The sequence below is a fragment of the Nicotiana attenuata genome, unplaced genomic scaffold (genome assembly GCF_001879085.1).
Source record: "Nicotiana attenuata strain UT unplaced genomic scaffold, NIATTr2, whole genome shotgun sequence".
NCBI classification, from domain to species: Eukaryota; Viridiplantae; Streptophyta; class Magnoliopsida; order Solanales; family Solanaceae; genus Nicotiana; species Nicotiana attenuata.
The window spans coordinates 247,010-260,103 of record NW_017670453.1 but is presented as its reverse complement, the minus strand read 5'-3'; the positions used below and the strand labels follow the sequence as shown (position 1 = coordinate 260,103).

The 13,094-nt window shown below is 41.9% G+C and overlaps 1 protein-coding gene across 1 annotated transcript in view; it reads left to right on the top strand.

Moving 5' to 3' along the window:
- Positions 1-7,668, top strand: part of LOC109239629 — a 15,054-nt gene extending 7,386 nt beyond the window's left edge. The window contains exons 6-7 of the mRNA XM_019406217.1: positions 7,357-7,457; positions 7,566-7,668. Coding sequence (XP_019261762.1) covers positions 7,357-7,457; positions 7,566-7,668 — 204 coding nt within the window. The remainder of the gene's footprint in view (positions 1-7,356; positions 7,458-7,565) is intronic.
- Positions 7,669-13,094: the final 5,426 nt, after the last annotated feature.

Genomic DNA, 13,094 nt, shown 5'->3' with positions numbered 1-13,094 from the left:
GGTGTAATGCAATGATTTGAGGCACAAAAAGAAAATATCAAAGATTTGCATTTTACAAGAGTATTCCAATCCTTTTGAAGGGTCTGTAAATATTAATAGAAGGAAATGATACACCTTCTCTCCCATTCTAAGGACTCTTGTTATGGAACAGGTTGTTCATTTTGATTCAGAGATACATCACATGAAAGACACCAAAAGACATGAGGCTAGCTGTAGAAACGATAATAAAGAGATATGACTAGTGATATTATAAAATTAAAATAAAGAAAACATTGTCTTCATATATAAAGGAAGAGGGTACGTGACCCTCAATTGACTGGAGCTACTTAGATTATAACACATTTTATAACTCGTTACATGTGACCAGAGTAATCTTCTATTAATTACTTCTTTTACCACTTACTAACTGCATAGAAGTTTAACTTATTCTGAAGAAGTGGAAGTATTTTCAGGCTTTCTTTTGATCCTTGTTCTCGTTACAAGCATTTCTTCCTAATTTTTTCATTTTGAATGTGTAGGAAAATACAGGTGATGCAATTAGAAATGGTGGCCACAAATCAATTTCAATCATTAAAGTGAATGGTGAAGACCTTTTGAACAAGATGTTTATTTTTGTTGACACTAAATATGAGTTACATTTGGTTTTTTAGAGGTCTTTGCTAGTGAACTTCTTGAACCAACATTGCTTTATTACTATAGTACACAAAGTGTGTTTCTTTGTTGTAATTATTTCAAGTATATGCATTTGAATTATTTTATTCTATTACTTATCATTTAAATTAATGCTTCATATATATATATATATATATGTGTGTGTGTGTGTGTGTGTGTGTGTGTGAGAGAGAGAGAGAGAACTTGATGCAAACAAATATAGTTTTTTAACCACAAAATTGTGGCTAATATAAGTATTTTGTAAAATAATTTTGTAGTGTAGACAAAATCGCCACGCTTTAGGAAATGTCAATCTGGCATTGTTAATGATAAATGTTGCTCTAGAAGCCACACTTTCTAAGCGTAGCCTATAACGTGACAATGATCACGCTTTATAAGCGTAGTCTTATGTCACAAAAGCGTGGCTATATCAGAAAATATAGGTGTGGCCTTTGTACCGTATCGGCCACGCTTTTAAAGCGTGGCTTCTAAGGCAACACCTACAAAGCGTGGCCAATAGTCAAAGGTTACGGTACTTTAGGCCACCCCCCAAAAAGCGTTGCCTAAAGTCGTAAAGTATTGCCTGTGCCCAAATGCTACACTTCTTGGCATCTTAGGCCACACTTCTCAAGGGTGGTTGTAGGCCTAAAATACTGTAGTGTGGTGATTTGAATTTGATACGTAAATTTTAGTAATGATGAGTAGCTGGTTACTTATTGGTTGATAATTCAATATTTTCCTCTTATATGGGGAGAAAAAGTTAGAAGAAGAGTCAAGAAAGAGCTTATAACACGAGATCCAGGTGGGAAAGAAAAGAATCCATCTTCCTCTTCTTTTTTTTTCACGTGGAAAAAGGAAAGAAATGCATCTCTTACTTTTCTTTTCCGCAAAAGACTGAACAGTTGAATGATTAGATGCTTGTTTCCTTTATTGCATGATCCCTTTATTGTTCTTTATATTGAAATCCACCCTCTTACAATCCCCTCAAGCAAGAGAAGTTCATTTTTGTTAATAGAACTATTTAAGTTATATATATAGCTCTCAATCGAGTGGCATTTGTGTAACATGTCGTAGATTACCGTGATCTGATGGTATAAAGACTTACTGACCTATGAAGCACAAAAGTTAAACTCGTAATAGCAACGATGAGTTGCTCTTTTATATATATATATATATATATATATATATATATATATATATATATATATATATATAGGATCATGATTATTTTGTAACAAAAGTTAAGCCTACAATTTACTTCTTGAAAGGTATAAATTGTATCAATTTTGCATGAATACCATGCACGTAGAGTAATCTATTGAACATTTCACGTATAAAGCCATTTCAATTTTTCAACGTAAGTACTTTTGAGGTCAAGGTCTCCTCTATAAGTTCTATTTTCTTCTTTATTTTCATATAATAAAAAGTGCACAGTCTAGTGCACAAAGCATTCCGCATTCACGTAAGGTTCGGGGAAGGGCCGCACCCAAAGGGGTATAATGTAGGCAGCCTATACTGGAACAAGTATCAGCGGCTAATTTCACGGCTTGAACCCGTGATCTTTAGGTCATACGGAGATAACAATAAAGCTCGTGACATATACATGTTATTTATTATTTAATATTGTTCGGTAAGATATGCTGCTGATTTTCTGTGACGACCCAACCCGTCGTCTCATGTATTACAGCCCCGTTTCCCCCATTATTGCTCTTTCATATTTTATTATCAGCAACGGGTGAGTTAGAGTTTAATTGAATTGGTTTGGATAGGAAATGAGACACTTAGTCTCTTTAAGGAAGGTTTGGTTTGGAAAAGTCAACTGAACGTTGACTTATTAGTTAGAAGGCTCGTATGTGAATTTCGGTGATTTGGTTAGCTTCGGGAGGTGATTTGTGACTTAGGAGTGCGATCGAAAGTGATTTTGGAGGTCCGGAGTAGAATTATGCTTGAATTGGCAAAGTTGGCATTTTGGCGAATTCCGGTGGATAGGTGATTTTGATCCGAGGGTCGGAATGGAATTCCGACAGTTGTAGTAGCTCCGTTAGGTAATTTTGGGTATGTGTGCAAAGTTTCAGGTCATTCGGAGGTGTGTAGGTCGGGTTTTTGATTGAATGTGCAATTTGGAGGTTTTTAAGAAACTTAGGCTTGAATCTGATGTGATTTGATGGTTTTAGCGTTGTTTGATGTGTTTTGAGTATTGGAACAAGATTGAATAAAGGTTTTAGGATGTGTTAGTGTTTTTGGTTGAGGTCCCGGGGGCCTCGGGGTGAGTTCGAGTGGTTAAACGGAGAGTTTTTAAAGTTTGTTGCAGGTTCATTTTTGCTGGTATCTAGTATTTCCGCTTCTGCGGAAATGAACCGCAGAAGCGGTTCCGCAGAAACGGGTGAGGCATCGCAGAAGCGGTCAGTGGTTTGGTAAAGTAGTTCCGCAGAAGCGAAACACTTTTCGCATCAGCGGTTTTGGTCGTTAGGAGGGAATTCCGCAGAAGCGGAATCTGAGCCGCAAAAGCGGAAGTTGGTTTTTTTAATGAGGACCGCAAATGCGGGATTTTTGGCCGCAGAAGCGGTCCCGCATAAGCGGAAGCGGGACCGCAGAAGCGAAAGTCGCTGGGCAGAAGGGTTTTTATATTATTATTTCATCCGCGAGTCTATTCATTTTTCCTCCATTGTTAACTACCTTAAGAGCTTGTTGGTAGAAACTAAAGAGGATTTTGACGGGAATTGATTGGAGGTAAGTCTTGTGACCTAGAAACGCTATTTTATTGAAGAATCAACCTTTAATTCTTTGAAAATTGGGTATAAATTTGAAGAACTAGGGCTTGGGTTTTGAAATGAAAATTTGGGATTTGAAGGGGCATTTGAACTCCGATTTTGGTAAATTTTATATGTACGGACTCGTGGCGAGACGAGGAATCCGGTAATGTGAATTTCGTAATTTTTCGAGAAGTGGGCCCGGGGCTCGGGTTTTGCCAACTTCGTGAATTTTGGTGTTTTTCGAGTCTTTTCGATTGGGTTATGTTTCTTTAGCCTATTGTAATGTATTCATTGTGGTTTTAATCAGATTCGGCGTGCGAAGAGGTTGATTCGAAAGGCAAAGGCATAGCGAGCTAGACTTGTGGCCGGCTTGAGGTGAGTAATAGATGTAGATGATGACCTGAGGGTTTGAAACCCCGGTATATCACATTGTGACGCTATATTGAGGCGAGACACGTACTCTATGACGAGTGCGGGGTCGATTGTGACTGGGGATTGTGACCTAGTCCGTTCCGAATTATGTTCGTACTGCGTTCTTGACTAGAAATTGTTTGGTAATTATCCTACTTGGAGTTTATGAATTGTTTGGGGCTTTGTGCCTATCATGTGCATCCTTCAGGGATCCTTATCACTGCTTCCATGATGCTTAGCATATTTTATGATATCAGTCCTAAGTTAGACACTGCCTCGAAATGGTTAGTAAATAAATAAATGTTTAAACACTTAGCTCTAAAATTCCTAATAATTGAAACTAAAATGAATAATTTGACTGTGCCCGATTGGCATGCATGCATATATATACCTGGACTGAGTGTGGATCGGGCTGCACGCCGCAGCGAATGCTACGATGATATTGCGCTTGGGCTGTAGGAGCCCCTCCGGAGTCTGAACCCCCACAGTGAGCGCGGGTACCCAAATGGATCGGGCTACGCACCGCAGCGGTCATGTGCATTGCATTGCATTCATGCATTTATACCTATTTGTCTTATTTGTCCTGGTATTGTTGTTGTTCCACCGTTTTATGTGCGGAATCGCTGGTTATAGCTTTATATGATAATATTTCGGGATTTCTTACTTTCAGCCCTTATATATGTTTATTACTCACTGAGTTGGAAGTACTCACTTTACTCCCTGCACCATGTGTGCAGATTCAGGTGCTCCGGAGACTTAGTGGAGCTGTTTGCCGTTTTCGTGAAGTTTATTTTCAGGAGTTGTTGAGGTAGCTGCCTGATGTCCTTAGGACTCGACTCCTCCCCTTTATTTCATTTGTCTTTCCATATCCTAGACTTCTTTATTACTATGGATATATTACTCTGTTATATCTAGAGGCTCTAGACTCGTGACTCCAGATCTATTGGGGAATGTTTGGATATTCGTTATTGTATTCCGTACTATTTTATTTAGATTCGGATTGGAGCTTTGATATTTGCTATTTTAATCGTATTATTTGTTAACGGATTGCGTATTTGGGTTGAGAGTATTTAATTTGGTCGGGCTTGCCTAGCACTAGTGTTGGGCGCCATCACGACCGGGATTGGGGTCGTGACATTTTCTTGGGATACAATCAATAAAATAACATATCTATCGCAGCAAATGACTAAAACAACAACAATTAAAAAAAATGGAATTAAATAAATGAATATTACGATTTAAAAAGAGACGGTTGTTTGACAAAGATCTAATATTGAGACAATCACATGAATTTTTGAGAAGTGTTCATTCAATCATGGGCCCGTTTAAAAGGTAGTATTAAAATCAACAAAGTTTTAGTCATAAAGTTACAAGTTCCCATGTTTTTCCTCCATTTCTTCAGAGGATTCGTCATATACTTGGTGAAAATTAGTCTCGAGAATTCATTCTCTTTGAGGATGGGTACTCTTCAAATTTATATTCACTACTAGCTGTGCGTGGGATCCCTAATTATAAGCCAACGAATAAAAATAAGTCAATTAGTATATCACAATTTACTAAAGCGTATAGAAGTGTCACGATCCGAAATTCTCACCCTCGGGACCGTAATGACGCCTAACAGTTCACTTACTAGGCAAGCCAACGTTATAATAATTTATCCATTTTCAACAGTTCAAATTAAGTAATAAGAAAGAATTGAAATAACTGTAATAATCCAAAATAAAGTGCGGAAGCTATAGCAACTCAAATATCTGATACAACCTTGGACCCGGTGTCACAAGTGCACGAGCTACTAGAATGGTACAAATAAAGGTGTGAATAAAACATAAAGCCGTTTGAAGGAAAGTACACAGCTAAATAAAAAGGAAAGGGGACTATAGGAGCTGCGGATGCTGAGCAGTTGTACCTCAAGTCTCCACAAAGCTGGCCAATCCAAGCACGCTAATAACCGCCGCTGGGATCGGCTCCAAAATCTGCACAAGAAGCACAGAGTATAGTAAGAGTACAATCGACCCATGTACTCTGTACGTGCCAAGCCTAACCTCGACGAAGTAGTGACGAGGCTAAGGCAGGTCACTTACACTACAACCTGTACGCAGTATATAATACAAACAGGAGAAGAAAATACATAACGAAATAAGACAGTTAACTGAAGAAAATAGCTAAATCCTCAAAGAAAACCAGTACCAATCAGAATTACCAATCCTTAGAGTTCCGTATGAAAAATACCGAGAACCGACACAATACAGAGAAATAGAAGCACATAGGTTGTTGCGGCGCGCAACCCGATCCCAGCGTACAGCTCAATCCTCCCTTATTCCACCGTAGTACTATCACAATCATAAACAAATAAATATATGTTGCGGAGCGCAACCCGATCCCACCATATAAGAAAATCAGTATCATAATTCACCCTTATTTCACTGTATCAATCCACCCTTATTCCACCTGTTGAGGCGTGTAACCCGATCCCCACCATATCAGTGCAAATTCACCCTTATTCTACCATATCCATCCACCCTTATTTCATCTGTTGCAGCGTGCAATCCGATCCCACCATATCAGTACCAAATATTCAATGAGCACAGTCAAATCAATAATTCAAATCACAAGAACCTCTACGATCGATGAATACAAAGCTGAATCAGAAAAGGAACCTCGTACAACATGGGAATTCACATATGTAATACTACACGGCAAGACAAGTCCAGTAAATGACAATTAGAAAGTGCAAGTAAGTCAACTAAGGCAAATAGCAGTGAGTTATGAAAGCATAAAAGGATCTAACATTGTTAACAGGAGAAACAATGATTAACAGGTTGCAATTAAGCATGAAAGGCATTTAGAGCATATAACAGTTAAGATAGGAAAGGACATAATTAAGAAAAAGTGGAAAATCTGGAAACAAGTAACTCAGCGGTGTATAACCACTCGTCACCTCGCATATACGCCGCAACACATGAAATTCACATAGCACATAATCTGAGGGTTCAAATCAAGGTTAAACTCAATACTTACCTCACTCCGCAGTCAACTCAGAGCTCTATCAGGCCTTTCCCCTAGAATCCACCTCTAAACCACTCGTATCTAACCACAACTGACTCAATAATATCAATTATCGCTAAAGGAATATATTAAAATGCATAAACATAGAAATTCCACACTTTTCCCCAAAAAGTCAAAAGTCGACCACGGGCGCTCTTGGTTCAAACACGAAATTCAGACCGAAACTCGATTACCCATTCAAGCCCGAGCCCGGTTATGTAATTTATTTTGAAATCCGACCTTAATTTAAGGTCTAAATTCTAATTTTACAAAAATTTCTAGCTCTATCCAAACCCCCAATTTCTACCATGAAAATCCTAGATTTTAGGTTGAAATCTTATGAAATGTAACGAAAAATTTAAAGAAAGTAGGTTAGGCTCACTTACCAAAGAATTGGGGAAGAAGAACTCTTGGGGAAATCGCCTCTAGGGTTTTCTAGTTTTGAAAATTTGAAAGAATAAACAAAATCCTATTTTTGGGACTGTTTTAATCACAGGCGTCAGGTGTTAATCGCGTTCGCGTGAAACCTGACGTGTTCGCGAAGAGCAAAGCCTCACTGGCTTATGCGATCGCGGAAGATTCCACGCATTTGCAAAGGTTTAGCCCGCTTAACCACCACGTTCACGAGACTGGACTCGCGTTCGGATAGGGTCACCTCACATTCCTAGCCCTCACCTCACTAAACTACGTGTTCGCATGTGATAGGTCGCGTTCGCGTAGAACAAAATCCTCCCCCAGCCCAGATCCCCTTCGCGATTGCGAGAATGGCTTCGCGATCGCGAAGCACAATGCACCACATGACAGCTAAAGCTCAAAAACCAGATTTTTCCTAAGTTCAAATGGTCCGTAGGCTATCAGAAACTCACCCGAGCCCTCGGGGATCCAAACCAATTATGCACACAAGTCCAAAAACATGATACGAACTCGATCGTGCAATCAAAATACCAAAACAACACCTAGAACTACGAATCGGACACCAAATCAAATAAAATTTTTAATAAAACTTTAGAATTTCTATTTTAGCAACCGGACGTCCGAATCACGTCAAACCAACTCTGTTTTTTACCAAATTTAGCAGAAAGGCCCCAAATATAGTAATGGACCTATACCGGGTTTTGGAACAAGAATACGCTCCCGGTATCAACAAAGTCAAACATCGGTCAAATCCTTAAAGTCATTAAACCTTTAAACTTTTAATTTTGAACAAAGAGCGATAACTCAAGCTAGAGATCTCCAAAATCGATTCAGGGCATACGCCTAGGTCCTAAATCACGATACTGACCCGCCGAGACCGTCAAAATACGGATCTGGGTCCGTTTGCTCAAAAAATTGACCGAAGTCAACTCAAATAGATTTTTAAGGCAAATTTTCATATTTTACCAATTTTTAACATAAAAGCCTTCCGAAAAAACACTTGGACTATGCACGTACATCGAGGAAGGCTTAAAGAAGCTATTGGAGGCTTCGAAATATAGAATTAAAGTTTAAAACTCCAGATGACCTATCGGGTCATCACATTCTCCACCTCTAAAACAACCGTTCGTCCTCGAACGGACATAGAAAAGTACTTGGGCAAGTGAAAAGGTGTGGATATCTACTCCGCATGGCCGACTTGGACTCCCAAGTAGCTGCCTCGACTGGCTGACCTCTCCACTGCACTTGAATTGAAGGATAACTCTTTGACCTCAACTTTCGAACCTGCCGGGCTAGAATAGCCATCGGCTCCTCCTCATAAGTCTAATCCTTGTCCAACTAGACTGAGCTGAAATCTAATACATGGGACGGATCACCGTGATACTTCCGGAGTATGGACACATGGAACACCGAATGGACTGCTGATAAACTAGGTGGAAATGTGAGCTTATAAGCCACCTCACCCACTCTCTAAAGAATCTCAAAAGGTCTTATATACCTAGGGCTCAACTTGCCCTTCTTCCCGAACCTCATCACACCCTTTCGTGGGTGAAATCCGGAGCAACACCCTCTCTCTGACCATGAATGCAACATCACGAACCTTACGGTCGGCATAACTCTTCTGCCTAGACTGAGCTATGCGAAGTCGATCCTGAATAATCTTGCCCTTATCCAAGGCATCCTGTAACAAATTTGTACCCAACAACCGAGCCTCCCCCGGCTCGAACCATCCAACTGGCGATCGACACCACTTCCCGTATAATGCCTCATAGGGAGCCATCTGAATGCTCGACTGGCAGCTGTTGTTGTAGGCAAACTCCGCAAGTGGCAAGAACTGATCCCAAGAACCCCCGAAATCTATAACATAAGCGCGGAGAATATTCTCTAATATCTAAATGGTGTGCTCGGACTGTCTGTCCGTCTGAGGATGAAATGTTGTGCTCACCTCAACCCGAGTGCCCAACTTACGTTGTACTGCCCTCTAGAAGTGCAAGATAAACTGCGTACCCCGATCAAAAATGATAGACATGGACACACCGTGAAGACGAACGATCTCGCGGATGTAAATCTCAGCCAGCCGCTCTGAAGAATAGGTAACTGTCACAGGAATGAAATGCGCTTACTTGGTCAGCCTGTCCATAATAACCCATACAGCATCGAACTTCTTCTAAGTCCGTGGGAGTCCGACAACAAAATCCATAGTGATACACTCCCACTTCCACTTAGGAATCTCTAACTTCTGAAGCAAACCACCAGGTCTCTGATGCTCATACTTTACTTGTTGAAAATTTAGACACCGAGCTACATATGCAAATATATCCTTATTCATCCTCCTCCACCAATAATGCTGTCGTAAGTTTTGATACATCTTGGCGACACCCGAATGAATAGAATACCGGAAACTGTGGGCCTCCTCAAGAATTAACTCACGAAGTCCATCTACATTAGGCACACAAATACAACCCTGCATCCTCAAAACTCCATGATCTCCAACAATAACCTGCTTGGCACTACAGTGTCGCACTATATCCCTAAAGACAAGTAAATGAGGGTCATCATAGTGCCGCTCCCTGATGCGCTCAAACAAGGAAGACCAAGCGACTGTACAAGATAGAACACGACCGGGCTCTGAAACATCCAACCTCACGAACTGATTGGCCAAAGCCTAAACATCTGATGCAAGCGGTCTCTCACGGACTGGAATGTACGCAAGGCTACCCATACTCACTGCCTTTCTATTCAAGGCATCGGCCACCACGTTGGCCTTCCCAAGATGATACAAGATGGTGATATCATAGTCTTTCAATAGCTCCAACCACCTCCTTTGCCTCAAATTGATATCCTTTTGTTTGAACAAATACTGCAAGCTCCGATGATCCGTGAATACCTCACATGACATGCCATAAAGATAGTGCCTCCAAATCTTCAGCGCATGAACAATGGTTGCCAACTCTAAGTCATGAACAACCTGACCCTTCAATTGCCGCGACGCATATGTAGTCGCCCTGCCATCCTACATCAATACTGCACCAAGCCCAATATGAGATGCATCATAATACACCGTGTAAGATCCTGAACCTGTAGGCAACACCAACACTAGCGCCGTAGTCAAAGCAGTCTTGAGCTTCTGAAAGCTCGCCTCACACTCGTCTGACCATCTGAACGGGGCACCCTTCTGGGTCAACCTGGTCAATGGGGATGCTATAGATGAAAACCCCTTCACAAACCGACGGTAATATCCCGCCAAACCCAAGAAACTCTAGATCTCCGTAGCTAAAGTGGGTCTAGGCCAATTTTGAACTGCCGCAATCTTCTTAGGATCCACCTTTATGCCCTCTGCCGATACGACGTGCCCCAAGAAAGCGACCGAGTTCAACCAAAACTCGCACTTTGAAAATTTGGCATACAATTGACTATCTCTCAGAGTCTAAAGTACAATCTAAAGATGTGCTCGTGCTCCTCTCGACTGCGGGAGTAGATCAAGATATCATCAATAAACACAATCACAAGGGAGTCCAGATAGGGCATGAACAACCAGTTCATCAAATCCATAAATGTTGCTGGGGCATTTGTCAGCCCAAGTGACATTACTAAAAACTCATAACGCCCATACCGAGTTTGAAAAGCTGTCTTAGGGACATCGGATGCTCTGATCCTCAACTTATGGTAGCCAGACCTCAAATCAATCTTCGAAAACACCTTGGCACCATGAAGCTGATCAAATAAGTCATCAATCATCGGCAAAGGATACTTGTTCTTGATGGTGACTTTGTTCAACTGTCGGTAATCTATGCACATCTTCATCGATCCATCTTTCTTCTTCACGAACAACACAAGCGCACCCCAGGGCGAGACACTAGGTCTAATGAAGCCCTTATCAAGTAAATCTTGCAACTGCTCCTTCAATTCTTTCAACTCTGGTGGGGCCATATGGTATGGCGGAATAGAAATGGGCTGAGTGTCAGGAGCCAAATCAATGTAGAAGTCAATATCTCTATCAGGTGGCATCCCCGACAGATTTGCAGGAAACACCTCTGGAAACTCACGAACAATTGGTACTGAATCCATGGAAGGAACCTCTGCACTAGAATGGTGGACATAAGCCAAATAAGCTAGACACCCCTTCTCGACCATATGTCGGGCCTTCACATAAGAGATAACCCTGCTAGTAGAATAGCCAGGAGTCCCCTCCACTCTAATCGAGGCAACCCGGCAAGGCTAAGGTCGTCGTCTTGGCGTGTCAATCCAATATAGCATGATAAGGTGACGGCCAATCCATACCCAAGATGACATCAAAATTAACCATATCGAGAAGTAGAAGATCTACGCTAGTCTCGAAACTCCTAATAGTAATCACACACGAACGATAGACGCGATCTACAATAATAGAATCTCCCACAAGTGTGGAAACATACACAGGGGCACTCAAAGAATTATGAGGCACAACCAGATATGAAGCAAAATAGGATGACACGTAGGAATAAGTAGAGCCCAGATCAAATAGAACTGAAGCATCTCTATGGCAAACTTGAATAATACCTGTGATAACAGCGTTAGATGACTCAGCCTCAGGCCTGGCTGGGAAGGCATAACATTGGGGCTGGGTCCCACCACTCTGAACTACATCTCTATGACGACCTCTAGCTGGCTGGCCTCCACCTCTAGTGGCCTGACCTCCACCTCTAGCGGCCTGACCTCTACCTCTAACGGCCTGACCTCCACCTCTGGCTACCTGACCCCTGCCTCTAGCTGGTTGAGCGGGCGGTGGTTCAACTAGTGTCTAAACCATGGCACGAGAACTCTGCTGTGGCGTGCCGCCCAATAATCTCGGACAAGTCGTCTTGATATGCCCAAAACCACCACACTCAAAATATCCATCCTGGTGTTGTGGCTGCTGAAACTGAGACTGAACCGAACGGGCTGGATAACCACGATGATAACTTTGAATCGGAGGCGCACGGATAGGAGTTGATGGTGCGCTGTAGGTTGGCTGCCCAGAATAAGTCACATAAGGACCACAACCCCCTAAAGCATTGTGGGATGCCTGAAGCGCCAAGTGAATGGCCTGGGAGGATGGCCCTTACCAAAAGTACCCCTGCCTCCAGATGAGGCGCCACTAAAACCACCGGAATGACAAGGCATCTTATCAGACCCCTTGCCCTCTCTCCTATGAAAGAATTATCTCGATTCGCCAAATACCTTTAGCAGCCGTCTGAAAGGAAATCTCACCCCCGATCTTCTTGGCCATCTGTAGCCTGATAGGACGAATGAGTCCATCAATAAACCTGCTCACCCTCTCCCTATCAATAGGAAGCAAGATAAGGGCATGACGAGCTAGATCCATAAAATGGGTCTCGTACTAAGTGACTAACATACTGCCCTGCTGGAGATACTTAAACTGCCTGTGGTAATCCTCCCTCAGTGTGATAGGAATGAACTTCTCTAAAAATAGCTGAGAGAACTGGTCCCAAGTAAGAGCAGGCGATCCAGCTGGTCTGGTAGATACATTATCCTTCCACCATCTCTTGGCAGAACCCGTCATCTGAAACACAGCAAAATTTGACCCTATTGATCTCAACTATACCCATGTTACGCAGCACCTCATGGTAGTGGTCAAGATAATCATGTGGGTCCTCAGAAGGTGCACCACTGAAGTGAACTAGGAATAGCTTCGTAAACTTGTCCAATCTCAATAAGCCCTCAGAAGATATGATGGTCCTATCACCAGCCTGTGCTGCAACAACTGGCTAAACTACCCCAACTGGCGGGGCAGCGGGTGTCTGATACTAGGGAGCCATCTGCTCCGGAGTGTAAGTAGCG